Here is a 27,055-nt window from a genome sequence, read left to right as displayed (position 1 = left end):
ATCCCATCCCATCCCATCCCATCCCATCCCATCCCATCCCATCCCATCCCATCCCATCCCATCCCATCCCATCCCATCCCATCCCATCCCATCCCATCCCATCCCATCCCATCCCATCCCATCCCATCCCATCCCATCCCATCCCATCCCATCCCATCCCATCCCATCCCATCCCATCCCATCCCATCCCATCCCTACCTGCCGGCCTTGGTCCCGGAAAAACTCGCCGGTGTTTTCGATGACCTGCTCATCGGACAGCTGGGAGTAGGGCTGCTCCCGGCAGAGCGTGAAGGTCTCCCACAATGTCACACCAAACGCCCACACATCACTGGCCGTTGTGAACTTGCCCTGGCAGGAGGGAACAGAGCGGGGTCGGGCATGGTCATTACTCCATCCTGCTCCATAAGCACCCTACATGCCTGGTGTTCAAATCCTCTTTCTGCATGCATCAGCTTCCAGATCTGGGCCCAGAGAGGGGCTTGGTCCTGCAGACCTGGTCTCTGCCCAGGGCCAGAGCCTGGTGAGCTCTGGGTCCAGCTTGCAGCAACTGCTATGAAGGCTGGGGCTTAGCAGCTCCCTGCAAAGGTAAAAAGTAACCCTGCTCCTTCTTCCAGGTCTGACCATGGCCAGGAGAATATGTCAAGCGTCCTGCTCAAAGGCTGGGCACCAGGACACCAAAGATCACTGTAGTCCCCCCATCCTACTTCGAAAAGCTGCTACCCTTCCTGCTTTCTGCATGCTTCACCCTAAAGCTGGGTTCCAGGGAGAAGAGACTTCCCCATCCACTCTGCATGCTCCAACCCGAGGAAAAGAGGCTGTGAGCAGCTCCAGGGCCATGTCAGTGGCCACCAGAGGAACCCCACGTACCAGCAGGATGCTCTCCCAGGACATCCAGCGGATGGGGAGCACTGCCCGCCCCTGGATGCGGTAGTAGTCCCCGCTGTAGAGATTCCTGCTCATGCCGAAGTCGGCTATCTTGATGGTGTACTGCTTGCCCACCAGGCAGTTGCGTGTGGCCAGGTCTCGGTGCACGAAGTTGAGGGAGGAGAGGTACTTCATGCCGGAGGCAATCTGGGTGGCCATGAACCGCAGGTCACTGTAGCTGCCGGGGAGGGGAACAAGGGAGGAGAACTGAGGTGACGGGAAGGAGAGCAGACAGGGAGTACACAGCCCTGAGTAGGGCATCCCATGACCAAGCAGGGTGCCTGGAGCAGGCAGCCCTGTCTGTCCCAGGTGGTGCTACCTGATGGTGGGTGTATTGCCAGCGAGGGGGGTGCCTGCCTGCTGGCGGGACAGGAACTGGTTGAGGTCTCCGTTCTCCATGTACTCGGTGATCATGCACAGCGGGTCGTCCGTGATGCACACAGCCAGCAGCCGGATGATGTTGGGGTCTTTCAACCGCGACATGATCTTGATTTCCTTCAGAAAATCATTCCTTTCCGGAACAGAAACCACACGGATCGGATAGACAGACCCAGAGGGGCACAGAGATGTGCACAGACCAGTCGAGAGTGTCACCCGTCCACCCAAGCCTTGTAGGGGATCTGTGGGTCCCCTCCCCTGGGACTGGGGGCCATGAAGGGGAGCTCAGTGTTGATCCACATACAGCTGTGGGGTGGACTTGGTGGGTAGATGGGATGTTGGGGAGCTGGTTAGGACCAGCAAGGACCAACAGTCCTGAATCGCTGTAGCCCAGCATCCCCAGACAGCTCAGACATGTGGTCCTCACAGCTGCACTGAGAAGCTGGCCACTGGGGACAGGAGACGCTTTCCAAGCATCCCTGCTCTCCTGGAGAGGACTCTATGTAGGGGACGATGCTAGGGCATGTGCACCCCCTGGCCCGGTACCTGGCGTTCTTGTTGGCATCCGCTCGCAGCATCTTCACAGCCACCAGCACAGGACGGTTGGAGCTAGTGTCCAAGCCTTCCAGGGCAAAGTCCTTGCCTGTGAACTTCTCCATCCCCTCCACTTCGCAGAGATGAACCTGGAGGGGGAAAAGAGGCAGCCATTATCCTCATTAACTGTCAGCCTCCCCCGGCCCCACAAACCAGAAAGAGCCTTAGAATCGTAGAATCATAGAATGATTTGGGTTGGAAGGGATCTTAAAGATCATCTAGTTCCAACCCCACTTCCATGGGCAGGGACACCCTCCACTACACCTCCTGGATTGCTTACACCCTGCTGTGTTGTCTCTCCAACAGATATTGGGGTGGTCAAAGTCCCTCATGAGGAACCAGGGCTTGTGAACATGGGGCTGCTCCTGTCTGTCTGTAGAGGGCCTCGGTCTTCTTGGTAGGATGGCCTGTAGCAGTCACTCACTGTAACTCCACCTATCCCCGGCCTCCCTTTAATCCTGACCCATAAACTCATGGTCAGCTCCTCATCCATCCCCAGGCAGAGCTCCATTCGCTCCAGCTGGTCATTGACATCGAGGGCGACACCCTCTCCTTGTCTCCCCTGCCTGTCCTTTCTGAAGAGTCTGTATCTTTCATTCCAACACTCCAGTCACAGGATCCATCCTACCATGTCTCCATGATGCCAATAAGATCATGGCCCTGCAGACACATGCGTTTCTCTTACTTCTCTTGTTTGCTCCCCATGCTACGTGTATTTGCATAGAAGCACTTAAGTTGGGCACTAGATGAAGTTGACTTACTGGCTAGAGTGGCTGGTGTTCTTTTGTGCTGCACTCCAGGTGCTCTCCTGCTGACCTGCGACCCTTCTCCAGGCTCTGGGCATGTATTGTTGCCACTAGCATCAAACTGATAGGAGTGGGATGGATTGAAGTTCTCCTCCCCTAGTAACTTTAGTTTAAAACCCTCCTCATGAGCTTGGCAAGCATTAGACTGAAGATGCTCTCCCCTTTCATAGATGGACCCCATCAGCTCCCAGTAGACCTTCTCAAAGTGAGTTGCATGGTCTAAGTAACCAAATCCCTGGCTGCAGCCCCAGACCTGTAGCCATTTGTTCACTCACCAGATTTGACTGGTCCCTTCAAACCCCTTTTCTTTGAACAAGAGGATTGAAGAAAAAAAAAATAGATTTGCCCGAGTCCTGCTCAGAGCAGGACTGGCTCCCACTCACCTCCCCAAACTGGCCTTCTCCCAGCTTCTCCTTGAAGGTCAGCAGCTTCCTGGGGAACTCTTCAACAGCCACATCCTTGCCAGAGAGCAGGTCCATGGTGAGGGCCGGAACTGAGTAGGTGTTGCCACCCGTCACACCCTGCAGGTTCACGATGTCGGCCTCGGCATAGTGGGGGACACCCTCGGGGACGTTGGCCTGGGATGGCTTCGCAGGGCCACTGCAGCCTGTGGGAGGACAGTGGGGACAGCCCTGCCTGGGTGTCCTGTCCTGTACCCTCTGCTCCCTGGTGCCTGCTCACACTCCAGTCACCAGCTTCTCCATCCCCATCCTCCCCAGAGTTCTGGCGCTGCCCAGCACAGTTGGGCTCCTGCAGACATTGCAGCCTGCTCTGCTCCTTCCACACCACCGACAAATGCATCAACCCAACCCCAAGCACTAGATGAGCAGGGATCAGTGCCCGACCTCCAGATGACCAAGGAAGAGATGCCAGAGCATCCCAAGGATGGTGGTGGAGACACAGCTCAGCCTGGTGGTGGACACCTGTAATGGCTCTCAGCCCCAGGCTTTGTGTGACTTCAGAGCGGGATGCGTGGGAGCTTATGTGACCTCCTCCCCACCCTTCTGTGCCAAAATGTTTGGAGATAGGCCAAAATCAGGGGCTGGGGAGAGGGGACCACAGCAGGCTCGATGTGAGGTAGATGGCTCTAAGCAAGCAGGGTGTCCCAGCTCTCACCCGTGTCCTCCTCTCCCGGGGTGAACTCGGGCAGCTTGCGGATCAGGCGGGAGGGCTCCTGGTAGTCGGGTCCTAGGGGGAATATGCGGTCGTAGGTGGAGCTGGACTCCTGCTCGCTGGAGGAGGAGGAGCGGTTGTGGTTGAACATGCTGGATTCGCTGGGCAAGGAGAGGCTGACGGTCATTTCATCATCCAGCATCCTCCGTGAGGCCTATGAGAGGTGGGGCAAGGGAGGAGAGAGCTGGCACAGGGGGTCCCACAGCACTGGCAGGATGGGGTCTCCTGCACTCCATGGCACTGTGGCCATGCCCAGCCCCAAGCCCTCCTCTCTGGTGCACTGTCCCAGGGCTGCAGCACCCACCTGGGGAAGATGTTTGTCCTCATGTCCCCCCCTTCTATTGTCTGCCTCTATGAAGAAGAGTTTGGCTCCATCACCTCTGTGACTCCCTTGGGTTAGCTGGGGGCTGCAGTGAGATCCCTTTGGGCTCCTCTTCCCCAGCCCAGTTTTAGGACAGAGGAATGGACAAGCAGGGTGGTCCCAAAGTCACTACCCTGCCCAGCTAAATCCCCTTGCTTGGGAGATGGGTACAACTCACAACCTTCCCAAGGAAGGGAAGGGAGCATCATCCCTCTCATGCAGTCTGCTTTCCCCATGCTGCGCTCCCAGAAGACCCTTCCCAGGATGAGCTCAGTGCCCTGAGGCACCTCTCCAGCCACCCCTCATTTGCCCACCTTCTCCAGCATCTTCTGCCAGAACTGCCGCCACAGTATGATGACAATGATGGCCACCAGGATGAAGATGATTGCCACCAGGCACCCGATCAGGATACGCGTGTTGCTGTCGTCTACCTTGAGTGTGGGATCTAGCAGGAGAAGGGGATAGCAAGAGCAAGTCATGCTTGAGTGCGGGGAGACCCCCGTCCCTTTCCTCCATCGGATTAGGCAGAGCCTCCCAGAGAATCTCCCCACCCAGCCCTGCTTGATGTACTTTTTGATGCCTTACCATAAGTGGTGGGGACCACGGACACCTCAGGGGGAGCCATTGAGTTGTTGTACATGGCTGCATCTGGCAATGGAGAAGAGGAGAGCATCAGGGTGGGTGGTGTGGGTGCCCCACAGCCCCACTCCCTCCTTGAAACCCCCCTCCAGGAGGGTCTGGTCCCTGTGGGCCTCATGGTGGCAGGTACCCGACTGGAAGGTGATCTCGCTGAACATCATCCAGGCGTCGGCGAAGTAGTACTGGCACTTGATGGCGCTGGCCATGCGGTGGAGCAGGGGCACGGTGACAAAGCGGGCGCTGGGGTTCACGTCATCCAGCACCAGCACTGAGGAGACGGCGCTGGGCTCCCACTCGCTGGTGTCGGAGCGGAAGTAGCACTGCACCTCCTTGAAGATCTTCACCCCTTTGGCGAACATGTTGTTGCAATGGACCTGTGGGGCAGCCCGTCAGCGCAGCCACGGTGGGGACAGGGGTGGGGGGACGGGGCAGGGGGCCTGCAGACCTTCATGGCAGTGAAGTTCCTGATGCGGTCGAACTCGAAGGTGATCTCCACGTAGCCGCCGGTGGTGCTCTCGTTGCGCCAGCCAACATAGTCATAGCCCGGCCAGACGTGGTACTCGTGGGTCTGCGTGAAGTCGTCCAGCCCTGACACCCCGTCCGTCAGCTGGCCCAGGCCCTCCGTCATGCTGGCACGTGCGAGGGGGGAAAGGGAGCGTGACTCTTGCCAACCCCACAAACCTGCCACCACCCAGCAACCACCCCCCAGCAGCTCCTCGCAGCCCCTGGGAAATTCAGGATAGGCTTTTGTTCTTCTCCATGTTCTCTCTGGAAAAGGCTGCGGGATGCTGAAGTGCAGTGCAGTTAGCATAAATCCAAAAGAAGGGCTGGGGGTTCTTTCTCCCATCACGCTGTCCCCATCATGACATGCAGCCTCCCACAGCTGGTCATGTACCCCCTGCTTCAGGGACACCCCAAGTATTTGCTCTGCTGAGGAGCAGCAAACACAGGGAAGAAACACCCCCATCCTCTCCTGCCCAGTACATCACCCAGACGTGCATTAGCCCTCAGGGTCCTCACCTGTACCCAAAAGCCCCATCGTACACTGAGTCGTTCAGGTAGATGATGGTGCCCCCAGGAAGGACAAGCTGCTGCCCGGCCGGCGCATTGTAGGACACCAGCCCATCTGCAGGGAGAGGAAGGTGAGCAGCTGCCCATCCCAGACACCCCACTGCTGGTGACCCCGGTGGGACAGATAGCCCCCAGTGGGATGGACAGCCCCCTGGGCAGGCACTGGAGACACGGGGAAGGGCACAGGACCACACCACCCACCCAGCCAGACGCAGCCATACAGCTCCACGCGCAGACAGACGTTCATGGAGTGGTCAGTGACGGGGATGAAGCGGACGAAACGCGCAATGAGGGGCGGCTCCAGGTCCTTGAGGACGATGTCGTAAGGGTTGGTGTTTCCATCCAGCACCTGGGGAGAGACAAGTGTGGTGGGGACAGGCAGGCACAGACCCTCACCTGCCACCCATTACAGCCCCCACCCACTTCCTCACCTGCTTCCCATGCCGATTCCTCCAGGAGATCCATCGGGTACCATCCCGGCTGTAGTTGATCTTATACATGGGGGCAAACTCATTGCCGTGCCCCCCAGCGTGCCGCCCCTGGGTGCCCACCAGTGTGATGAAGTGGAGAGCGTGCAGGTCGATCTGCAGAAACTCCTTCAGGTCGTCAGGCTCCACTGGGATCTCGGGGCACCAGGCACCATCTCCATCCTCCGAGTCCAATCTGAGAAACCAGAGTGGAGAAGACATTTGCAGGTGACAAAAGCTGGCCCCATACCCCCGTATGGAAGCCCAGACCCTGCTGTGGCTGTCACAAGGGGGTTCCCATGCCCACCCTTCCAGCTGCCCCTGCACTCACCGTCCATACTTGGCAGCTGTGGACTCGGACCACTGGCTGGAGGCCGAGATGTCCTCATCGGGAATGTGCCCGCCCGACATTCCCAAGGGGTACCGGCACACCGCTGCAACGAGACCGGTGGGGCGCTGAGCAGGCATCCCTTCTCCCCTGCCCATCTGAGATTTGTGCTGAAATACAGCACAAATGGGGCACATCCACCATGCCACAGGCACTGCAGCCCGGGCAGCTCAGGCATAGCAGCACTCTCCATCACGCTGGCTTACAGAGGGAGGACAAAGCTTGGTGGGATGGTCTTGCAAGGGCAGGCACCTGCCTGAGCAAATGGAGCCACTGGCCAGAAGCAGATGCCAGCCCAGCTCAAAGCAAAGCCAGGAGCAAGAGGAGGCAGCACTCCAAGGGCTGCTGGACGTACCCAGTCCCCGTCCCTGGAGATGCCTTCAGCCTTGCTGGCAAACATTTCAGCTGCGGTGGAGGGAGAGCCCGTGGGCTGGCACCACTGTCCCCACGCTCCTCGTTCCGGGGGCATTCCAGAGGCCGCTCACCCAAAAAACCCACCCGCAGCAACCTGCTCTCACCTGTGCCACCCCACTGCTCCCCACACCTGCTTGGGGGAACAAGGGACAAAGGTGGGCTCTCTACCCCCAAGCTGGCCCCGTGGCTCCCCTCGCCAGCCCCAGCTGCCAGTGGAAAAGTACCCGGGGTGGCGTGTGGGCTGCGTCCCCGAGTGGCAGCTGGCTCCCCCCGGCACCGCATCCACGCTGCTTCCCAGGAGTTATTTTTTCACGCCCTGCTGCCAGGAGCGCTGCTGAAAGGCCGGCTTGTTTGGCCGTGTTTACCGTCTGGCCGCCAGCTCCAGCCCACAGCGCTCCCTCCGCACGCCGCCCCGAGCAAACACCCGCACCGAGGTGGCAGGGCCCAGGCCAGGATGCAGTCCCGGGGACACCTCCTGCCCGCAGGACATCCAGCTGGCCCGGTGCTGCGGTGGCGAGGAGGTGCTGCCCAGCAGCCAGCTCCCATCCCCGGGGCCCTGCACCACAGGGACCATCTCCTGCATTGGGCAGAAGGATGGGCACATCTTCACCATGAGCGTTGGCACAGTGGGGAGCGTCTCTTCTTTCTCTCCAGCTTGTGATGCTCTGCAGAGTGCAGCTCCCACTGAATTCCCATTTAACTCTTCCTGAACATGGAGCCAGGCCAGCTCCTTTGCCCTACGTAATAACCATCCTGGCCACTCAATGCCAACACTGCCAGCCCTGGATGGCTGCAGAAGAAACAGGATTCCTCCCCGAAGCACCATGCAACCTTCAGGGAACACCCTGCAACCTTCAGGGATCACCCTGCAAGCTCTTCCCCCAGATGGAAGAGGACTTTGAAGGGACTTGTTACAGGAATGCCCAGGGGAAACCCTGAGGCTCTGGAGGAGCCCGGGATCCGAGTCCATCCCTGCAGCGCGGGAGGGGGCTGACCCCTGTGGAAAAAGCCATTTAAACACACTTCTCTCCCCGACATCCGGCGCAGTGTTGTGGTTTCTGAGCAGAAGCCAGGCACCTAGTCAAGCTGCTTTCCTAAAGCCAACCTTGGTTTGATGTGAAACCACCAAAGAAAGCACATCCCGGCGGCAGCAAACAATACCCCGGCGCCTTGCCTCATGCGTGCCTCAGCCTCAAAACCGAGCGGGCTCCATGAGCCCCCATGGAGAAGGGCCCCACTCAGAACCCTGGGCTCCAGCTGCAGGGCTTTGCCCATACCCCAGCGCCAGCCCACCCATGCCAGGAGAGACAGCCGTGGCACACGGAGGATGCTTTCTGGATCACTAGCAGTGGCCAAGCCGCATGCAGGACAGAAGAACGCCCAGGCAGGCGTGGGCTTGGGGGGCCATCACACACTGCTCCTAGAGCTGGGAAAGTCCTAGATGGTAGGGATGATGTGAGCCCAAGCTCGGATGCCCTGGCAGGAGCACAGCCCAGGGAAACACACCTCACGGCTCTTGCAGCCACCTGGTCCCCATCTCACTTACCTGGGTTGACCTGGGCTCTCACGGCCCGCAGGACCTCCAGCAGCAGCAGCGGCAGCAGCAGCAGGGCTGGTCTAGGGGTGGCCAGCATGTCGGCAGTCCTGCAGAGACACAGCAAGGACCAAAATGTCAGTCCTGCTTGGAGCGACCAGCCGAGGACAGGAGGGCTTCCCCTGCACGAGACCATGTGTCCCCCTGCGTAGCCTCAGAGGAGGAGCAGAGCCCCAAACCTTCACATCTGTGAAGGTGGTCAAACAGGTCCTGGTGTCCCATCCCTTCCACCACCACCACCACCTCCCGGGGGCCACAACATGGTGGTGCCACACCAATGCAGCAGGTGACGTGGCCTTGCCACATGCCTGGAGCTGGCCACATGAAACGGTCAGGGGACACACAAAAACGCCCCCGGCCTCTGCCCGGGGCCGGCACCATCCGGCTCCACCAGCAGGCAGAAAGGCTCCAGCTGGGCCGCTCGCCCTTGGATGGCTTTGAAAGCAAGATGTTGCACAACCCCATCATATAACAAAATAATAGCACGTTGCAACGGGCGGTTTCCCTGCCTTCTGGCTCGGGAGAGATAATATCAGATAATCGCCTGAGATTTACAGCATATTTGTGACAGTTCTCTATGGCAGAGGGGATCTTGGGGACATCTTGACAGGCTGAGGGAGTTGGGAGTGTTCAGCCTGGAGAAGAGAAGGCTCTGGGGAGACTCTTTAGCAGCCTTCCAGTACCTGAAGGGGGCCTAAAGGAGGGATGGGGAGGGACTCCTTATCAGGGAGTGGAGTGATGGGACAAGATGTAACGGTTTCAAATTGGAAGACAGTAGATTTAGATTGGAAGACAGTAGATTTAGATTTAGATCTCAGGAAGAAATTCTTTACTGTGAGAGTGGTGAGGCACTGGAACAGGTTGCCCAGGGAAGTTGTGGATGCCCCATCCCTGGAGGTGTTCAAGGCCAGGCTGGATGTGGCTTTGAGCAACCTGCTCTAGTAGGAGGTGTCCCTGCCCATGGCAGGAGGGTTGGAACTAGATGATCTTTAAGGTCCCTTCCAACCCAAACCATTCTATGATTCTATGACATGGGTGATACAGAAAGGCGTGACAGAAGGCATGAGAGCCAGCTTGCACCCGCTGCCTCTAGGAGAGTGTCAAATGGGGCTGGAGAGGGACTGGGATCTTGGCAATGGGGCTTGGACTGGCCAGTGATGGTGGGGGCTCCTCAGGGCAGGGTGCAGCCCATTGTGCAAGGAAATCCCTGGGACGTGCCTGCCCTCCAAGTCGGTGGTGTCACCACGGCCACTTTGCACGGCGGCAGCCATCGCCCTGGTTCTGGCCAGCCCGCAGCTGCCAGGAACCCCCAGCTCCCAAACAGTTCCTGCTGTGCCCACGCACCACTGGGGAACCATGGCAGGGCATGGCACCATGCTGAGTGATGCACCAGGGACACCCCCAAACGTTACCAGCCCTGCCTCAGGATCCCTGGGCTCCACCTCCCCTTGTTTGCCAAGGGGACATTTGTCCTCCTGGGACAGCCCTTCACAGAAGCACTGGATGAGATTAGTCCTCTTTTTTTTTTTTTAAAGAAGGCCATTTTAATCTAGTTTACACGTTAACCTTTGCAGGAATAACTAACTAACCTGGGGGTTAAAGGGACTATAACTCCTGGCCAAAAGCAACCCGGCTGCACCTGAGTGTGGGGTAAATCCCAGCAAAGTCCCACATACCAGGGAAGTCTGGGTTGGTCTAGCAGGTCCCTGAGCTGTCCCAACACCAGTGACCCCACAGGTGGATGCCTGGTTGCATCCCTGCATCCACCCCACTTGGGGCCTGCAGTCTTGTCCACACCACTAAGAGAAAGCCCAAACCCACCCTGACCCAGCTGCCATGTGGCAGATGTCCCCATCCTGCAGAGCCCAGCTGGGAGGTGCTGGCTATGGCCCTGCTTGCTGGGAAAACTGGGGCTTGGCACGGCAGGAGCGAGGCAGGCTTGCTGTGACCATCCCCACCCAAGGGGACTGCTAAGTCCCCAAGGGGACTGTCACCCGCACCCTCCTACCCTGCACTCTCAGCGGTGTGCTACGGGGTTCCCCAGGGCTCTCTGCTAAACACCACCCTACCACGAACTCCTTTACCAATAAACACCTGGAATTAGGGGGATTTTTTGCCCTTTTTTTTTCTAATTTTTTTTTTTTTTTAAAAGCACATACGTGGTCACTGTGGTTTTTTTCTCTTCCCAGCTCAGCTGCAACTGGGAATTTCAACTGCATCACTGAGAGGGGTGCATGAGGCTCCTATGTCTGATAATGGCCAGTTCCCCCAACATTAAAATCTCAATTTCCTTCTGCATTCCAAAAAATATCCAGGGATATTTTTTCCCACTATTCTTTCAGGCTGAGTAAACTCTTTAAGCATCAGGATACCAGATGCCGTAATGTCCCGCAGGGAACGCATTTACATTTAGTCTAATACAGGGAAATTGTCCCCCCACAGCCACTGTGAAGTCCTCGTTGCTCTTTGGGGGAGCGGGGCTGGGGGACAGCAGGAAGACTGACTCAGGCAGCGAGGCTGGGGGTTAAGGGACGCGTGGTCAAACTGGCCAAGCAGTATTGGCAACCCAGCTGGAAATCATTTTTGTTCCACCAGCCCTGCAAAAGGGACGGCTTTGCGACGTTTTGTCTGAAAATGTTTGCCGAAAATTTTCAGTCACTGGAAATTTTTAGTGCAGAGTTTTTGGAGCTCCTCTCTGGCACAGCCTGGGCTTGGGAGCTTCCCTCAGCCACTGCTTTTTTATTTTCCACCCTTCTTATTCTACTGAAACCACCAGGGAAAATGAGGGGGGAAAAAAATGAAGTCCACATTTGTTTAGAGACAAGCCCCACCTGAGCGACGGTCCCTCTCGCCCCCAGCCCATGCTGGCTGGTTAAGTCACCAGCTCGCTGCCCAGGTGGGCTCTACTGTCCTCACCAGCACTGGAGGAGCATCATCTGTGGGGAAGGAGCTGGATGGCAGCTGCCCACTCCCCCCCCATGCACACCAGGGCCTGGATGGTGGTTTCCCTGCGCTCCCGTGGTGGAGCCCCCATCCTCACACAGCACCGGGGGCCTCCCCTCCTGCTGGGATGGCGGGTGGGTGGGACATGCCGAGGCCACGCTGGAGGAAACGTCCCCAAGAAGCTTCCCAGAACCCTAGACCCTGACCCATGGCGTGCAGTGTTTTGGTAAGGGGGTTCAGGACCCCCCACCCCAGGTGGGCACTACAGCCCCCAGCATGCCGTGCCGCCGGCGCAGCCTCGGCGGGAAGGCAGTGCAGCATGCCGGGACCCGTAGTCCTCCTCCCTTCCAAAAATGCCATTTTAGACCTTCTCTGGGCTGGATGCAGCCCCATTTTCTGCAGCGGCAAGCGCCTCCCCGGCCGTAGGCTGGCCAGCTCAGCCAGGGGCATCGCAGCCCTACAGGGTGCGAGGAGCTGCCGGCACATCCCCGTGGCTGCCAGCTGCCCCGGAGAGACCTGCCAGCAGGACAACCCACGGCCGTGGGACCTGGGGACGTGGTGCTGTGGGTGCTGCAGCCAGCAAGCACTCCCTGTCAGCCAAAAACCCGCAAGCCCTCCCTCCCTGCCCCGTGCCACGGTGCACAGCGTCACCCTGCCACGGGGCACGGCATGGCCCCCGCCACGGCGCGGGGCTGGGGTGCCACAAGTAGATCCCCAGCACCAGAACGGGGGGCAGGATGCTGAGGAGCACCAGAGGGGTGGCCCCGTGTCCCCTCCCCGCTGTGACCTGGTGCCTGGCTGGAGGACCCTGGGGACAGCAGGGCCGCCGGCTCTGCCAACAGGCACACGGCGGGAGCTGAGGAGGAACACCAGCAAACACTGGTTTGGCACGAGGCACGGGGGGAAAACGCTGGTGGTGTGGGGAAAGAAATGGAGAGAAGGGGGCAAATGTCACCTCTCCAGGTGGGGACGCTGCCCTCCTGCTGCCCCAGCCCCTTCCCGGGCAAACCCGCACCCCAGCTCCTCTGCCAGGGCACCGCCACGGAGCACGGCTGAGCCTGCATCCCCCCAAAATCCCAATCCTAGGGGAAAAGGGGTCAAATATCTCCCCACGCACCCGAGAGCAACTCACCGGAGCGGGGAGGTGGTGACGGGCGGGCTCCTCGCCCCTCGCCCGGGCCGGGGGAGCCAGGCGAGGAGCGAACTTCCCCGGGCTGATGCAAGATGCCTCTGGGAGCGCGTTCGCATTCTGCGGATTCCTGGGAGCCGGCCAGAAATCCCACAATCCTACATCTTGCACATTTGGTTTCAATTAGGGAGCGGAGAGGGGGGAGCCAGTCACCAATCCGGGCTGGCTTTTCGGCGGAGGTTATTTTCCTCGGCCCGAGGGAATGTGCGCAAAGCTATAATTTACAGCAAAACCCATTCATAGCTCGAGAGGAAAAAAAATAAAAAAAAAAATAAAATAAAAAACCTAAAATCCCCTTGGCCGACGACGGAACTTAAAGCAATAGGCGGCGTTTTGCTTTCCGGTGCTCGCCCCCACGGCTGCGGGATGGCACGCGTGTCCGGGACCCTCCTCCTGCACTGTGGGGTGCAGGGGCTAGGTGGGACACCCCAAAAATGCAGGTGATGGGGGTGCTCCAGGAGCCCCCATCGCTGCCCCAGAGGGTCCCACACGGGCTGCCCCTCTCCGGGCCCCTGGTGGGAAGGGTGCCGGGCTCCTGAGCGGGCACGCGTGGCCAGGACACCGGCCGGAGAGTTGACCTGCCCCGGCACGTGGCACGGAAGAAGTGCCCCAGCTCCCTGAGCTGCAGGCTGGGCTCATGGTTTTACATCATTTCCAGGCACTGGCTTGGCACCGTGGCCACCAGCAACGCAACGCAGCAGGGAGGAAAAATAATAATCAGCTCACATTATTTTTTGGACAATAGCTAAAAATGCAATTTAAAAAAAAAAAATATTCAATATTCTTTCAGACTAGTGTTTTGGCTGGCTCTCTTTTATGCCAGCACACACACTGCCGTGGGAGGGAAGCAGCACCCCAGCAGCTCCCAAAAAGCGCTCCTGCCCCACGGGGCACCCCACGCTGGAGGAGGCACCTTGCCCCAAGGCTGGTGGCCGTGCTCCCAAACCCTCAAACCACCCTCCTCGCCCAAATCCCAGCCCGCCTGCTCTCCAGACAAACAAACCCAGCCCCAGGCAGGATGCCAGGGACATGCTGGGGGACCCTCACCGCTGCCACCGGGCAGGGGCCGGGGTGCCAGCCCAGCCACGGGCGCAGCGAGAGGCGAGCAGGGCAGAGCAGCAGAGGCAGGAGCAGGTTTAGTGGGGTTCCTGCTGCAGGGCTCTGCACTGTGCCCCGACGTGCCACCCCGGATCAGCTGGCAGGGGGATGCCCTCGCCCCCGCACAGGCTGCCCTACGTGCACACTGGCACAAACACCAGCCAGCTCCGCTCTGCCCCGCTCGCCTCCTCCTACCTGGAATTGGCACTCAAACCTTGGCGGGGGCCAGCGCCAGCCTCGCTCTGTCCCAGGACCCAACACAAAGGGGTTGGTGTGCCAACAGAGCCGAAAAGCCAAAGGAAACACCTCCTAATTCCACCCCTTCCAGGGCACCAGCTGGAGTGACGATGCCCCCAGGCTCACCACACAGCCCCTCACTCCTGCTCAGTGCTGGTCCTGGGGCCACGAGAATCCCCCCAAGGTGGGCCACACTGTGTGCCAGTTGCTGCCTGCCCCATGCCAAGGAGGAGCAGCTTCAGGGGCGCCTGCCTGCTCCCCACGGACCAGAGATGTCCCTTCTCCACGGAGGTTGCTCCCAGGGCCTGGCAGAGGCGGTGGGCAGGGGGAGGTGGTGGTACAGACCACCCGCAGCACTCTGTACCGGCTCCTCGCATCTGCTCTGGCCCCCATCCCGGGCTGTGTCCCCCGAGACCCGCAGCCGCCAGCCTGCCTTGGCCACACACAGCCCAGCTGGCCCGTGGCAAGCCACCAGCAGCCACAGAGCCGTCCAGGACCCCCCGCATGGCCCCAGCTTCCCAGGCACGCTGGGAGCAGAGTGCTCGGCTGAGCCTGGGGTGCCCAACAGCCACCTTGGTACTTGGGGGAACTTGGTGACTTCTCCTGGGTAACCAGTTTGAGCCCCATTCCCAGCCCCAGAAGGGAAAGTCCCTCCCTCAGGCAGCTGTGGGGCAGGAGGTGGCTGTGCCACCCTGCCCCAGGGGCTGCAGCAGGACTTAGTGCTTGGATGGCTCCTCTGTTGCTCTGTTTCCCCTCCACAAAGGAGGGGAGGCAGCAGAGCCACTCTGTCCACGGGTGCGGGGACACCACGCTTTGGGGTACTGGGCTCTGGCAGGAGCCAAAGACCCCTCCCTGGAAAAGCAGAAGGCATGGGATGGTGCTGGAGGGCACTGTGCCAGGCTGGTCTCACCCCAGCGCTCCAGTGGCATCACACACCCACCCGTTCCTACCTGGTCAAAGCTTGCTGTCACTTGCAGAAACCCAAGAGGAAAGCGCAGCCCTCTGCTTCCTCCAGAAACGCTGCAAACGAGCACCGTGGGCCAGAGAATCTGCCTGTGACCCCCCCCAGGCAGCAGCAGCTGCTGGGCTGGGCAGAGGGGGGCACTCACTGTGACACAGGCTATGAGTAGAGCCTCTGCGGAAAGTCACCGTCACTAAAACAACACCAGATGACAGACAGGAGGGACTCAGAGTTTAATTGGGTGCTTCCAGTTGTGCAACGTACAAAGGATGACCAAAAGGGAGGATACGGGCAATGACAAGGACGCTATTAAAAAAAATAGTCATGTAGATTTGAGAAAAATAAAAATTCAAGATTAACCCCAGCCCCGTACCATAAAAATCTTCTGCATGTACAATGACTATTACTATATACATGTTTAAAAATAAATCCCCACAGCCTGGAGTGCAAAGAGCAGCGCCATAGCTGTGCTTCGTGGCAGGGGAATCCATAAAGTGTTTGGTTTTTAAATTAAAAATATAAATAGAAGCATACAACATGCCAAGAACCGAGCGGGTTACATCCTCCTCCGCACAGGCCCAGAGCGAGCAGGATCAGCCCCTACCAGTTACAGCTATCAACCTTCATGTGTCCGAATCCCCAGCCCGCCAGGTGGGATGGGCAGCCCGGCTCGGGCACGGTGCCACCGCTACATCCCGTTCTTCACCAGCTCGTGGATCCCGTCCTCGTCGATAATCAAAGGTGCGCGAAACTCTCGGCCCTTCACGTACTTTTCCAGACCCTAAGGGAGGACAAAGCAGCTCGTTAGGAATGCACCACGCATCATCCGCTCTGCTGACCTGCTTGCAGGTGGCTCTGGTCCTCTCCCGTGATAACACCTTGGGGGACACTGCCTCAAAAAGCTCCACAGTGACTCCAAGTTTTCGTGGCTTACCCCCGCCAGCCTCCCCACCTGCCCAGTTAATCTGCCAGGCTGCTTGAGCTCCAGAGAGCCAGTACTTACTTCTCCTCCGTAGGAGACGAGGGGAGAAATTTCACACTGGATTGGCAGGTCATTTGCATCCTTCAAGCTGCAGAGAAAAATGAGAAGTCAGGAGAGTTAGCTCCATCCCACCAGGGGATGCGGACAGGGCCCAGAGATCCCGCAGACACCAGTGCAGGGGGTCAGTGGGCGTCAGGAGCACCGGTGGCTGCCGGCCCACGCAGACCCCACCAGCGCAGAGCTGCCCTGGGTTAGTCAAGCCTTGCGTGCTCTCCACGGAGGTGCGAGCTAAAGTTTAGACACCAGCAGCGACTGAAAGGGAAGAGAGGTTTAGATGCGGGCTTCAGGAGGATCTACACGCCTTTCCACATGTGCAACTACAGCAGCGCCTACGCCCCGGCCTGGACACACACTCCCACTATATCTGATGCTGCATGCAAGCTTGTCACCCCTTCCTCCTCCTCCTCTTCCTCCTGCATCCTTGAGGTCACTGAATTTCACTGAATTTTTAGAGTTGGAAGGGACCATAGAGATCATCTAGTCCAACTCCCCTGCTGAAGCAGGATTGCCTAGAGCTAGAGCATGTTACTCAGGACTGCATCCAGGCGGGTCTTGAAAATCTCCAAAGAAGGGGACTCCACAACCTCCCTGGCAGCCAGTTCCAGGGCTCTGTCACCCTCACTGTGAAGAAGTTTTTCCTCATATTTGAGTGGAACCTCTTATGTTCCAACTTGTGCCCATTGCCCCTCGTCCTCTCACTGGGAACCACCGAAAAGAGTCTGGCTCCCTCCTCCTTCAACCCTCCCTTGAGATACTTGTAGGCATTGATAAGGTCTCCCCTCAGCCTTCTCTTCTCCAGACTAAAGAGTCCCAGCTCTCTCAGCCTCTCCTCATAAGGGAGATGCTCCAGTCCTTGAATCATCTTCGTTGCCCTTCGCTGGACTCTTTCCAGTAGTTCCCTGTCCCTCTTGAACTGGGGAGCCCAGAACTGGACGCAATATTCCAGTTGTGGCCTCACCAGTGCAGAGTAGGGGAGGAGAATGACTTCCCTTGACCTGCTGGTCGTGAGAGATGCACTCACAGCACCCTCCTGTTTGGTTAGTCACAACAGGTCTTTTTGCAAACACACTCCTTGTTTAAAGCACAACCAGAGGACACAGGATAAGCCCCTGTCTGCTTGCTCAAAAAAACTCCTTGTGGCACTGCCTGCTCCTCCTGCCTTTGCCTCTTAGATCAGCTCCTCAGCTTCCCTGTTCTGCACACAAGCCTCAGCTGGAGAGGACAAGGGCAGATCCACACCAACACTGCCTGGCCCTGAGAACAGCCACAGCCGCACTGTTGGGCAGGGGTCCACCTGGGGTCCCTGACCCTGCTCCTGCTGCCACCAGCCTTTGTAGGACCCCCCTGGATCCAGCCAGTGTGTAAGCCCAGCCAGGGGGTGCATGGCAGCACCCCAGGGTCCCCTTTCACACCCACTGCCCACCACAGCCAGACAGGCACCGCGGGATGACATCTGTGACAACGCTCCCTTCGGCCAGCTCGAAGCTTGTCCCTGCTGCCACACGCTTGCTCAGCCCTCTCCTGTCCCAGCTGCGAGTAAATAAAACTCATCCACCCTAAGCCAGCCCTTGTACTTGAGTTTGCCTTAGAGTCCGATTCATTTCAAGAGAATACTTTATAAATAAATAAATAAATAAATAGCCATTAACTGGCAATGAGGGATAAATGTAGGATAAAGCGCATCCTTTGTCCTGCATTATCAGTAGCGTGATGGTCTAGTTATAAGCCTGAAAGCACTTGGAGTCTGGAATTAAAAACAGAGGCTGTGGGTGTATCCCACCAGAAAGTACCAGAAGATACTGAAGGTTTCTTCTGAAGCAAGGGGAGGTAACAAGCTTAGTCTGCGAGTCATTTACACCGACCAGCTCTACGTCCCAGCCACACAGACGTGCCCTGTGCCTGCAGAACACGCTGCTATCACAGAGGTTGCTTTAGCACTTCTGTCAACTTTCCCATTTACTTCTGTAAATTTTCAAGCGCTGAGCCAGGGGCTTTCCCTGGTGTCATGGTCTGGATCTTCAAAACTCAAGAGCTGAAGTCCCACAAAGCACAGCTGGCCGCCTACGCCGAGATTTGCACATGCTACATCAAAGCCTGCTTGACGTTTCCTTCATGTTTTTTAATCCCTTTTCAATTTGCCTGGACGCCTGGTGGACACCAGGAGACGGCAGCCGTCTCCAGCTAGGAGACTGGCTGAGATCAATCCAGGCTGTGCTACGCCGTGTGGCGTGAGGAACAGGGGAGAGTCATGGAAGGGACACGCCAGCATTGTTTCCCAACAGCATCCTGCCTGCGGGGTGGCCTTTGGGGGCTGCCTGCCACCCTGTGCCTGTACCAACTTCACAAGCCCCTTCCAGCTATCCCTGCTGGTTCCTCTGTGGAAAGGAACCCGAGGAGGGAGCAGACGCTGCCTACCGCCCACCACCACGAGAAGCAGCCTCCAACAGGGTCCTGTAGCAAGACATGCCCCACTCCCAGCATGCAGCCCCAAGCCCCCCGGCCCTGTTAGTCACTACAGGCACCTGCCCACCAGCGTGCATCCACAGCCTGGCACGCTGCGGCACCTAGAGCCCATTAGTACCTAAGCACAGCCCCGCCACCATGCACGCTGCACGGTATAGTTACTTGTCATTGACATCTGCTGGGGTGGCATCTGACCTTCCGTTTGTGACGCTACGTGGGAATAAACAAGGGTTAGCAAGGGTGGGGAAAAAGAGGGCAGAACAAGTCTGGTGCTTGCTGTTCTCCAAACACGGGGCAGTTGGGAGGTCTCTCGGTTGAGGGGTGCCACAACCCCAGCCTGGTTACTGCACGAATCTGCTGGCACGCTTGGGATTCAGGGAGCCACCTCCTCCCTGCACTGGCAGCCTCGGCTGTGCAATGGCAACCAGCAGGATTCGGTTCACAGGTGTTGAATCAAGAAGGAAAGTTTCTGCCAACTGCATGAGTACCCTTCCCGCAGCCAACCCCCAGCCCGTATCCGGATCTGCTCCATGAACCACCCAGGATCATGGCTGGTCACTCCAGCACTGCTGGTTTCAGGGGCTGGGAGTCTTCCTGCAGCCAACCCCCAGCCCGTACCCGGATCTGCCCCATGGACCACCCAGGACCATGGCTGGTCACTCCAGCAACGCTGGTTTCAGGGGCTGGGAGCAGCGACTCACCGAGGGATGGCAGGGATGCGTGTGCCGTTTTCATCCACAAAGTGCCCCCCAGCATTGAGAACCCAGCAGTGATGCAGGGACATCAAGGCATGTCGGGCTGTGGTAGGGTTGTCCTTGCCATTCTGGCTGTCTGCGTTCTTCAGGGGAGAAAACTCATCCTCCCGCAGCACCTCGTACACCACAAACTTCCTGGGGGGAGGAACAGGGCACAGGAGGGTCAGGTTTGGGACAGCTACTCTCTGTCACTTTGGCTTCTCCTCTGCCAGGCTGGCTGAGCTAGGACCACGGACCCTCTATCATTACCCTTCCTGGCAAAGAGTCCCTCCCCAATGAGAGTACTCATTGTCACTTTGGCTTCTCCTCTGCCTGGGTGGCTGAGCTAGGACCATGGACCCCCCCAGCCCACACCCATGGGCTGTCCTCACAGCCGTGAAGGAGAGAGGGTCAGCAGATACTCTGCTGAGCCCTGCTTCTGGGCCAGAGGAGTTGGAGGCACACAGTGCCTGCCTCCTGCTGCTCACATCCCTGCTCATCTCCGGGCACAATTGTCCACTGCTGAACAGCACAGGAGCTGGCATCCTGTCCTGACCCCGGGGCATTGCCAGTGGACACAGCCCTGATACCCCCCAATGAGGCTCTCAGAGCTGCCTGAGGGAGAGCCAGCAGCCTGCTCCCCGCAGAGAGAAAAGGGCATACTTGGAAAACTGGAAGATGTCAAAGACGAATTTTTCCATCTTGATCCCATTGGGCTTCTCAGGTTGGATCAGCTGTCCCGTAGAGATGTCCACGTGTGGGATCCAGCCCTGATACCCCCCAATGAGGCTCTCAGAGCTGCCTGAGGGAGAGCCAGCAGCCTGCTCCCCGCAGAGAGAAAAGGGCATACTTGGAAAACTGGAAGATGTCAAAGACGAATTTTTCCATCTTGATCCCATTGGGCTTCTCGGGTTGGATCAGCTGTCCCGTAGCGATGTCCACGTGTGGGATCTTCTTCTCGGCTACGTGGTGCTGCAGCCGTGGTTCATAAGTGCTGCAACGGGTGAAGAGCAAGCTGTCACTCGCCTGAGCAAGGCACATCTCCAGCCCAACAGCTGAGACACTGCTGTGGCAGGACAGCTGCTCTGCCCTGACCCCCAGCCATGGGGCTGCTCACCCCCAGAGCAGCCAGGAGAGGACAGCCCCACACACCTGGGCTCTGGCACCAGCCATCAGTGATGGCAAAGAGAAACCTCATCTCAAGTAAGGGACTGTGCAGAGAGTCGGGGGACATGTGCAGGGGCTGGGGACCAGTCCCTGTGGGCCTCCTCCCAGCACACCTGCAAACAGCTGGAGCTCAACCAGCAGAAAGCAAGGTGTGGGCAGCCAGCTCCATTCAGCATGGGCACCCCTCCCCTGGCAGGCTGGCAGCACCCCAGCAGGCCCTTACTTGACTACATCTTTCAAGAAGGCCCTGTCACTCGCCTGAGCAAGGCACATCTCCAGCCCAACAGCTGAGACACTGCTGTGGCAGGACAGCTGCTCTGCCCTGACCCCCAGCCATGGGGCTGCTCACCCCCAGAGCAGCCAGGAGAGGACAGCCCCACACACCTGGGCTCTGGCACCAGCCATCAGTGATGGCAAAGAGAAACCTCATCTCAAGTAAGGGACTGTGCAGAGAGTCGGGGGACATGTGCAGGGGCTGGGGACCAGTCCCTGTGGGCCTCCTCCCAGCGCACCTGCAAACAGCTGGAGCTCAACCAGCAGAAAGCAAGGTGTGGGCAGCCAGCTCCATTCAGCATGGGCACCCCTCCCCTGGCAGGCTGGCAGCACCCCAGCAGGCCCTTACTTGACTACATCTTTCAAGAAGGCCGTGGTGAAGTAGTGATTGGCGATGTTGCCCGCGTTGAAGAGCAGCCTCCCGTCCGGGCCCCGTTTCTGGGCAGTGGCCAAGGAGATCTCGCTGTACTCCACCACCTGGTAGACACCATCCACTCGACACACCACGCCGACTGGCTCCGTAGGGTTGGTCTTCTCCACCACCTGCCCAAGGGAAGCACTGTCAGGGAAAGACCCCCAAAGCCCCACACTTCAAATACGCCACTGTCAGGGAAAGACCCCCAAAGCCCCACGCTTCAAATACGCTCACAGAATCACAGAATCTTCTAGGTTGGAAGGGACCTTAAAGATCATCTTGTTCAACCGTCAACCCAATTTGGACAAAAATAAACACCCACACAACAAACAAAAAGCAACACTGCCACTAAACCATATCTCCCAGCACCACATCAACCTGCCTTTTGAACACCTCCAGGGATGGTGCCTCAACCACCTCCCTGGGCAGCCCATTCCAATGTCTGATAACCCTTTGGGCGTAGCAGCCCCTGTAGAGGCATTTCCCTGCACAGGACAGCAGGGATAGGGATGCTGGAGCCCTCCCCCTCCCAGATGCTTCTGGGAATGGTGAGAGGAGGAGGAAGAGGTGGCAGGGCTGGGTGACAGGGTGTCAGGCACAGCAAGAGGGCGCAGGCAGGATCTGGCACCGAGCCCACACGTGGCTGGCAGAGGTCACGGGTACTTTTAGCACTCAGCCCGCACATGAACAGCCAGCTTGCCACACACAAGCAGGAGGCTGCGGGCTCAGCAGAGCCATCTCCCCACACCTGACCTCCCTCCTCTTCCTCACACACCTCCCTCTGGGCTCGGCAGCCCCCAGAAAATCCCTACCCACCACCACAGCAGGGCGGCACGCAGGAACGTGAAGCTTTGTCCTTTCTGCACACTCGGGTTCATTTCCTCCTTCTCTCTCTCGGGCCAGAAGGAGGAACTGCTTTCCCTTTCCCAGCTCAACGGAGAGCTTCAAGGCCAGCACGTCCTTTCACCTGTTTGCTCCTGTCTCCTGTTTGCCGAGAGCCAAGCCCAACGCAAACACAATCACACAGCCCCTTCGGCTGTTAATCCAGCCTTTAAGTAAAGCTTCGGGCGCGCAGTGTCCTGCGGGGCTGGGACCAGCGTCAGCTGCACCCACTGTGTCCTGGTCTAGCGCCCAGGACGTCACAGCCGGGGACAGCTGGCAGCCTGTGGCAGGGATCCTGCACACTGTGCTCCCCGCAGCCACCTGGACAACAGCTGCCCAGCATCTGGACAGGGACTGGGCGACCCCACGGAGCTCCCTGGCCGTTCTCAGCCCCAGGGACTAGTGGTCCTGTGAGCCCAGGGGCTGTGTATGACCCCACGCAAGGCAGGACAGGAGCAGCACCAGGCAGGGGTCAGTGACACTACGCATCCCCCGGGGTGCCAGACCCAAGGGGCAGGTGGGACTCCGGCAGCATGTGCTACTACACCAGTGAGCTCCCAGTGCTTAGCTATCCCTCCTGGCTGCGGCAGGCCGCCGAAGGAAGGGTGAGGAGCGAGGGAAGCCAGGCAAGGAACAGGACAGACCCCACCCTGCTCCAGGGAAGGGGTGCCTGCCTGCCCCCAGAACCCTACCTTGGCCCCGCAGTCTGCTCCCTTCTCCAAGCAGAACCCGATGAACCTGGGGTCAGCCACCTTCACCAGGATGTTATCCACACAGTAGACGTGGACGCTCTGCACGCCCCTCCGCTCCATGTCATCCATGATGCCGTGTGCCCCCAGGGCCCGGTACAGGCCCCCATTGCCATCTGCAGAGGAAACAAACCTTTGGGGCCACAGCAACACCTGGCTGTCCCATCATCCACCCACGCTCATCTTCTCCTTCTCCAGGGAGCCAGGGTGGAGGGTCATCAGCCCGGCCATACCCCACCCTGGTCCTCCCCGCCAAGACGGACGCCTCCCAGCCAGCATCACCCGAGGGCCACGTCACGCTGCAACTCTGCTCTACGCAGGCTCCAGCTCCAAAAGCTTGTCCTCAGCACCGTGTCTCACCCCCTTGCACCCCTCCTGCCAGCTCCCGGCCACCGACCTGGCGCCATGGCAATCTTGCCCTTCTCCTCCAGCAGGATTTTCCCATCAAACCCCAGGGCGGGCAACATGCCCTGCTGGAAGAAGATGACATTTTCCTTCTTCAAGCCGAAATAGTGATGCTTCAGGAAGAACTCCTTGGTGGACTCCATAGTCCGGCCACTTGTCATGATGTACCTGTCAGGGCACAGAAGAGACCCGATAAGCAGGGAGGAGCAGCAGGGTCTCACATCCCTCATCCCAAATGTGGGGAACCCCTTCAGCCTGTAACACCCAGGAGAGGCTTCCTTCCCCCCCAGACATTTAGAAGGATCTGACCCTCTGTGGTCCCACCTCTTTGGCAAGCCAACGAAGGGCTCCTTGCAAGACGCATCTCCACAACCCTACCACACCCTATGCAGTGGGGGAGACACCCAGTTGCAACAGCCAAAATAAACACCCACACAACAAACAAAAAGCAACACTGCCACTAAACCATATCTCCCAGCACCACATCAACCTGCCTTTTGAACACCTCCAGGGATGGTGCCTCAACCACCTCCCTGGGCAGCCCATTCCAATGTCTGATAACCCTTTGGGCGTAGCAGCCCCTGTAGAGGCATTTCCCTGCACAGGACAGCAGGGATAGGGATGCTGGAGCCCTCCCCCTCCCAGATGCTTCTGGGAATGGTGAGAGGAGGAGGAAGAGGTGGCAGGGCTGGGTGACAGGGTGTCAGGCACAGCAAGAGGGCGCAGGCAGGATCTGGCACCGAGCCCACACGTGGCTGGCAGAGGTCACGGGTACTTTTAGCACTCAGCCCGCACATGAACAGCCAGCTTGCCACACACAAGCAGGAGGCTGCGGGCTCAGCAGAGCCATCTCCCCACACCTGACCTCCCTCCTCTTCCTCATACACCTCCCTCCGGGCATGGCAGCCCCCAGAAAATCCCTACCCACCACCACAGCAGGGCGGCACGCAGGAACGTGAAGCTTTGTCCTTTCTGCACACTCGGGTTCATTTCCTCCTTCTCTCTCTCGGGCCAGAAGGAGGAACTGCTTTCCCTTTCCCAGCTCAACGGAGAGCTTCAAGGCCAGCACGTCCTTTCACCTGTTTGCTCCTGTCTCCTGTTTGCCGAGAGCCAAGCCCAACGCAAACACAATCACACAGCCCCTTCGGCTGTTAATCCAGCCTTTAAGTAAAGCTTCGGGCGCGCAGTGTCCTGCGGGGCTGGGACCAGCGTCAGCTGCACCCACTGTGTCCTGGTCTAGCGCCCAGGACGTCACAGCCGGGGACAGCTGGCAGCCTGTGGCAGGGATCCTGCACACTGTGCTCCCCGCAGCCACCTGGACAACAGCTGCCCAGCATCTGGACAGGGACTGGGCGACCCCACGGAGCTCCCTGGCCGTTCTCAGCCCCAGGGACTAGTGGTCCTGTGAGCCCAGGGGCTGTGTATGACCCCACGCAAGGCAGGACAGGAGCAGCACCAGGCAGGGGTCAGTGACACTACGCATCCCCCGGGGTGCCAGACCCAAGGGGCAGGTGGGACTCCGGCAGCATGTGCTACTACACCAGTGAGCTCCCAGTGCTTAGCTATCCCTCCTGGCTGCGGCAGGCCGCCGAAGGAAGGGTAAGGAGCGAGGGAAGCCAGGCAAGGAACAGGACAGACCCCACCCTGCTCCAGGGAAGGGGTGCCTGCCTGCCCCCAGAACCCTACCTTGGCCCCGCAGTCTGCTCCCTTCTCCAAGCAGAACCCGATGAACCTGGGGTCAGCCACCTTCACCAGGATGTTATCCACACAGTAGACGTGGACGCTCTGCACGCCCCTCCGCTCCATGTCATCCATGATGCCGTGTGCCCCCAGGGCCCGGTACAGGCCCCCATTGCCATCTGCAGAGGAAACAAACCTTTGGGGCCACAGCAACACCTGGCTGTCCCATCATCCACCCACGCTCATCTTCTCCTTCTCCAGGGAGCCAGGGTGGAGGGTCATCAGCCCGGCCATACCCCACCCTGGTCCTCCCCGCCAAGACGGACGCCTCCCAGCCAGCATCACCCGAGGGCCACGTCACGCTGCAACTCTGCTCTACGCAGGCTCCAGCTCCAAAAGCTTGTCCTCAGCACCGTGTCTCACCCCCTTGCACCCCTCCTGCCAGCTCCCGGCCACCGACCTGGCGCCATGGCAATCTTGCCCTTCTCCTCCAGCAGGATTTTCCCATCAAACCCCAGGGCGGGCAACATGCCCTGCTGGAAGAAGATGACATTTTCCTTCTTCAAGCCGAAATAGTGATGCTTCAGGAAGAACTCCTTGGTGGACTCCATAGTCCGGCCACTTGTCATGATGTACCTGTCAGGGCGCAGAAGAGACCTGATAAGCAGGGAGGAGCAGCAGGGTCTCACATCCCTCATCCCAAATGTGGGGAACCCCTTCAGCCTGTAACACCCAGGAGAGGCTTCCTTCCCCCCCAGACATTTAGAAGGATCTGACCCTCTGTGGTCCCACCTCTTTGGCAAGCCAACGAAGGGCTCCTTGCAAGACGCATCTCCACAACCCTACCACACCCTATGCAGTGGGGGAGACACCCAGTTGCAACAGCCAGTTCCCACCACGATGCCAACCTCCTGCTTATAGTCCCTCCCCCCCCAGGCCCCTGCCTTGTGTGGTAGCAGGATGACCACAGGTGACACCACAAGTGTTCCCAAGGGCCATAGGGTTGAGCCTGACAATGTGGGACCTGCTGGTGCCACCCTCGGGGCCTTGACCCACTAAAACTCCAACAGGCTATGCCCATAGCAATAGTGCTGCTGTCAAGAGGCACCACAGATCCTCGGCCCGCAGGCACCAATGGGGTCCACACCAACCCACAAGACCTTGACCCACCAAGGCCAACCCAACGAGGCTTTGGCTCAGCCAACACCAGTGGAACAACACCAACCCACAGACCCTTAACCCACCAAACACCAGTTAGGCTGGATGCCGAGGATCCTGCCAAGGACAGCCTACAGGAGCTTGACCCACCAACACCACTTGGGCTGACACTAATGGGGGTCTTGCCAATGACCTGCCCACACCACCTCACACGCCTTGCCCCACCAGAGCCAACCCAGGGGGGGCACTGACCCATCCCAGGGGAGGACTGACCCACCGAGCGGGAGGGCAGGGGTCTCACCAGGGGATGTGGCAGGGGGTGCCGTGCTGTTCCTCCGCCAGCTGCTGCAGCCGCCGCAGGCGCTGGGCCTGGAGGTGGAAGAGGGTCTTTCGGGAGGGCAGCCCCACGTCGCACATGCCCTTGGGGTAGGGGACGCCGAGGCGGGTGCCCTGCCCGCCGGCCAGCAGCAGCACGGCCACTCGGCTCGCCGCGATCTCCGCCAGCCCTGCGCCGGGGAGGGAGAGCAGACACGCGTGGGGCCCTCCGCACCGGCGCTAAGCGCTGCACCGCGCCGGGCCCCGCCACCCCCGCCACCTACCGCGGCTCTCCCAGCGCGGCAGCAGCTCCCGGTCGCGGCAGGCGCTGCCCAGCACGTCCCGCGGCACCGGCTCCATCCGCTCGTCCAGCCCCGCCGACCCACCGCCGCCGCCACCGTCCCCGCGGGCGCGGTGGAAGAAGCGGTTGATCTCGGCCACGTCCATATCGCGCAGCTCCGCCGCCAGCGCCCGGCGGGCTACGCCGTCCAGCTCGGCCCAGAAGCGCAGGACGTGGCCCTGCCCGCTCGCCGCC

General features: G+C 59.1%; 2 protein-coding genes across 2 annotated transcripts in view; both read right to left on the bottom strand.

The window, feature by feature from the left end:
* DDR2 (discoidin domain receptor tyrosine kinase 2) overlaps positions 1-13,010 on the bottom strand; it is a 34,812-nt gene extending 21,802 nt beyond the window's left edge. The window contains 16 exon segments of the mRNA XM_014943344.1: positions 203-348; positions 868-1,102; positions 1,244-1,435; positions 1,849-1,985; positions 3,086-3,309; positions 3,819-4,029; positions 4,551-4,681; positions 4,822-4,884; positions 5,006-5,249; positions 5,321-5,504; positions 5,896-6,001; positions 6,148-6,295; positions 6,378-6,609; positions 6,745-6,847; positions 8,762-8,859; positions 12,885-13,010. Of these exon segments, the coding sequence (XP_014798830.1) occupies positions 203-348; positions 868-1,102; positions 1,244-1,435; positions 1,849-1,985; positions 3,086-3,309; positions 3,819-4,029; positions 4,551-4,681; positions 4,822-4,884; positions 5,006-5,249; positions 5,321-5,504; positions 5,896-6,001; positions 6,148-6,295; positions 6,378-6,609; positions 6,745-6,847; positions 8,762-8,859; positions 12,885-13,000 (2,570 nt within the window). The 5' untranslated portion in view covers positions 13,001-13,010.
* Positions 13,011-15,446: 2,436 nt separating this feature from the next.
* UAP1 (UDP-N-acetylglucosamine pyrophosphorylase 1) overlaps positions 15,447-27,055 on the bottom strand; it is a 13,426-nt gene continuing 1,817 nt past the window's right edge. Inside the window, exons 4-9 of the mRNA XM_014943391.1 lie at positions 25,054-25,226; positions 21,266-21,459; positions 20,327-20,470; positions 19,444-19,632; positions 16,241-16,307; positions 15,447-16,018 (exon numbers count right to left, since the gene is read on the bottom strand). Coding sequence (XP_014798877.1) covers positions 15,926-16,018; positions 16,241-16,307; positions 19,444-19,632; positions 20,327-20,470; positions 21,266-21,459; positions 25,054-25,226 — 860 coding nt within the window. The 3' untranslated portion in view covers positions 15,447-15,925. The remainder of the gene's footprint in view (positions 16,019-16,240; positions 16,308-19,443; positions 19,633-20,326; positions 20,471-21,265; positions 21,460-25,053; positions 25,227-27,055) is intronic.

Source organism: Calidris pugnax, unplaced genomic scaffold (assembly GCF_001431845.1).
Source record: "Calidris pugnax isolate Ruff unplaced genomic scaffold, ASM143184v1 scaffold63, whole genome shotgun sequence".
NCBI lineage: Eukaryota > Metazoa > Chordata > Aves > Charadriiformes > Scolopacidae > Calidris > Calidris pugnax.
The sequence above is the reverse complement of the archived record's forward strand: the minus strand, read 5'-3'. Positions and strand labels throughout refer to the sequence as shown.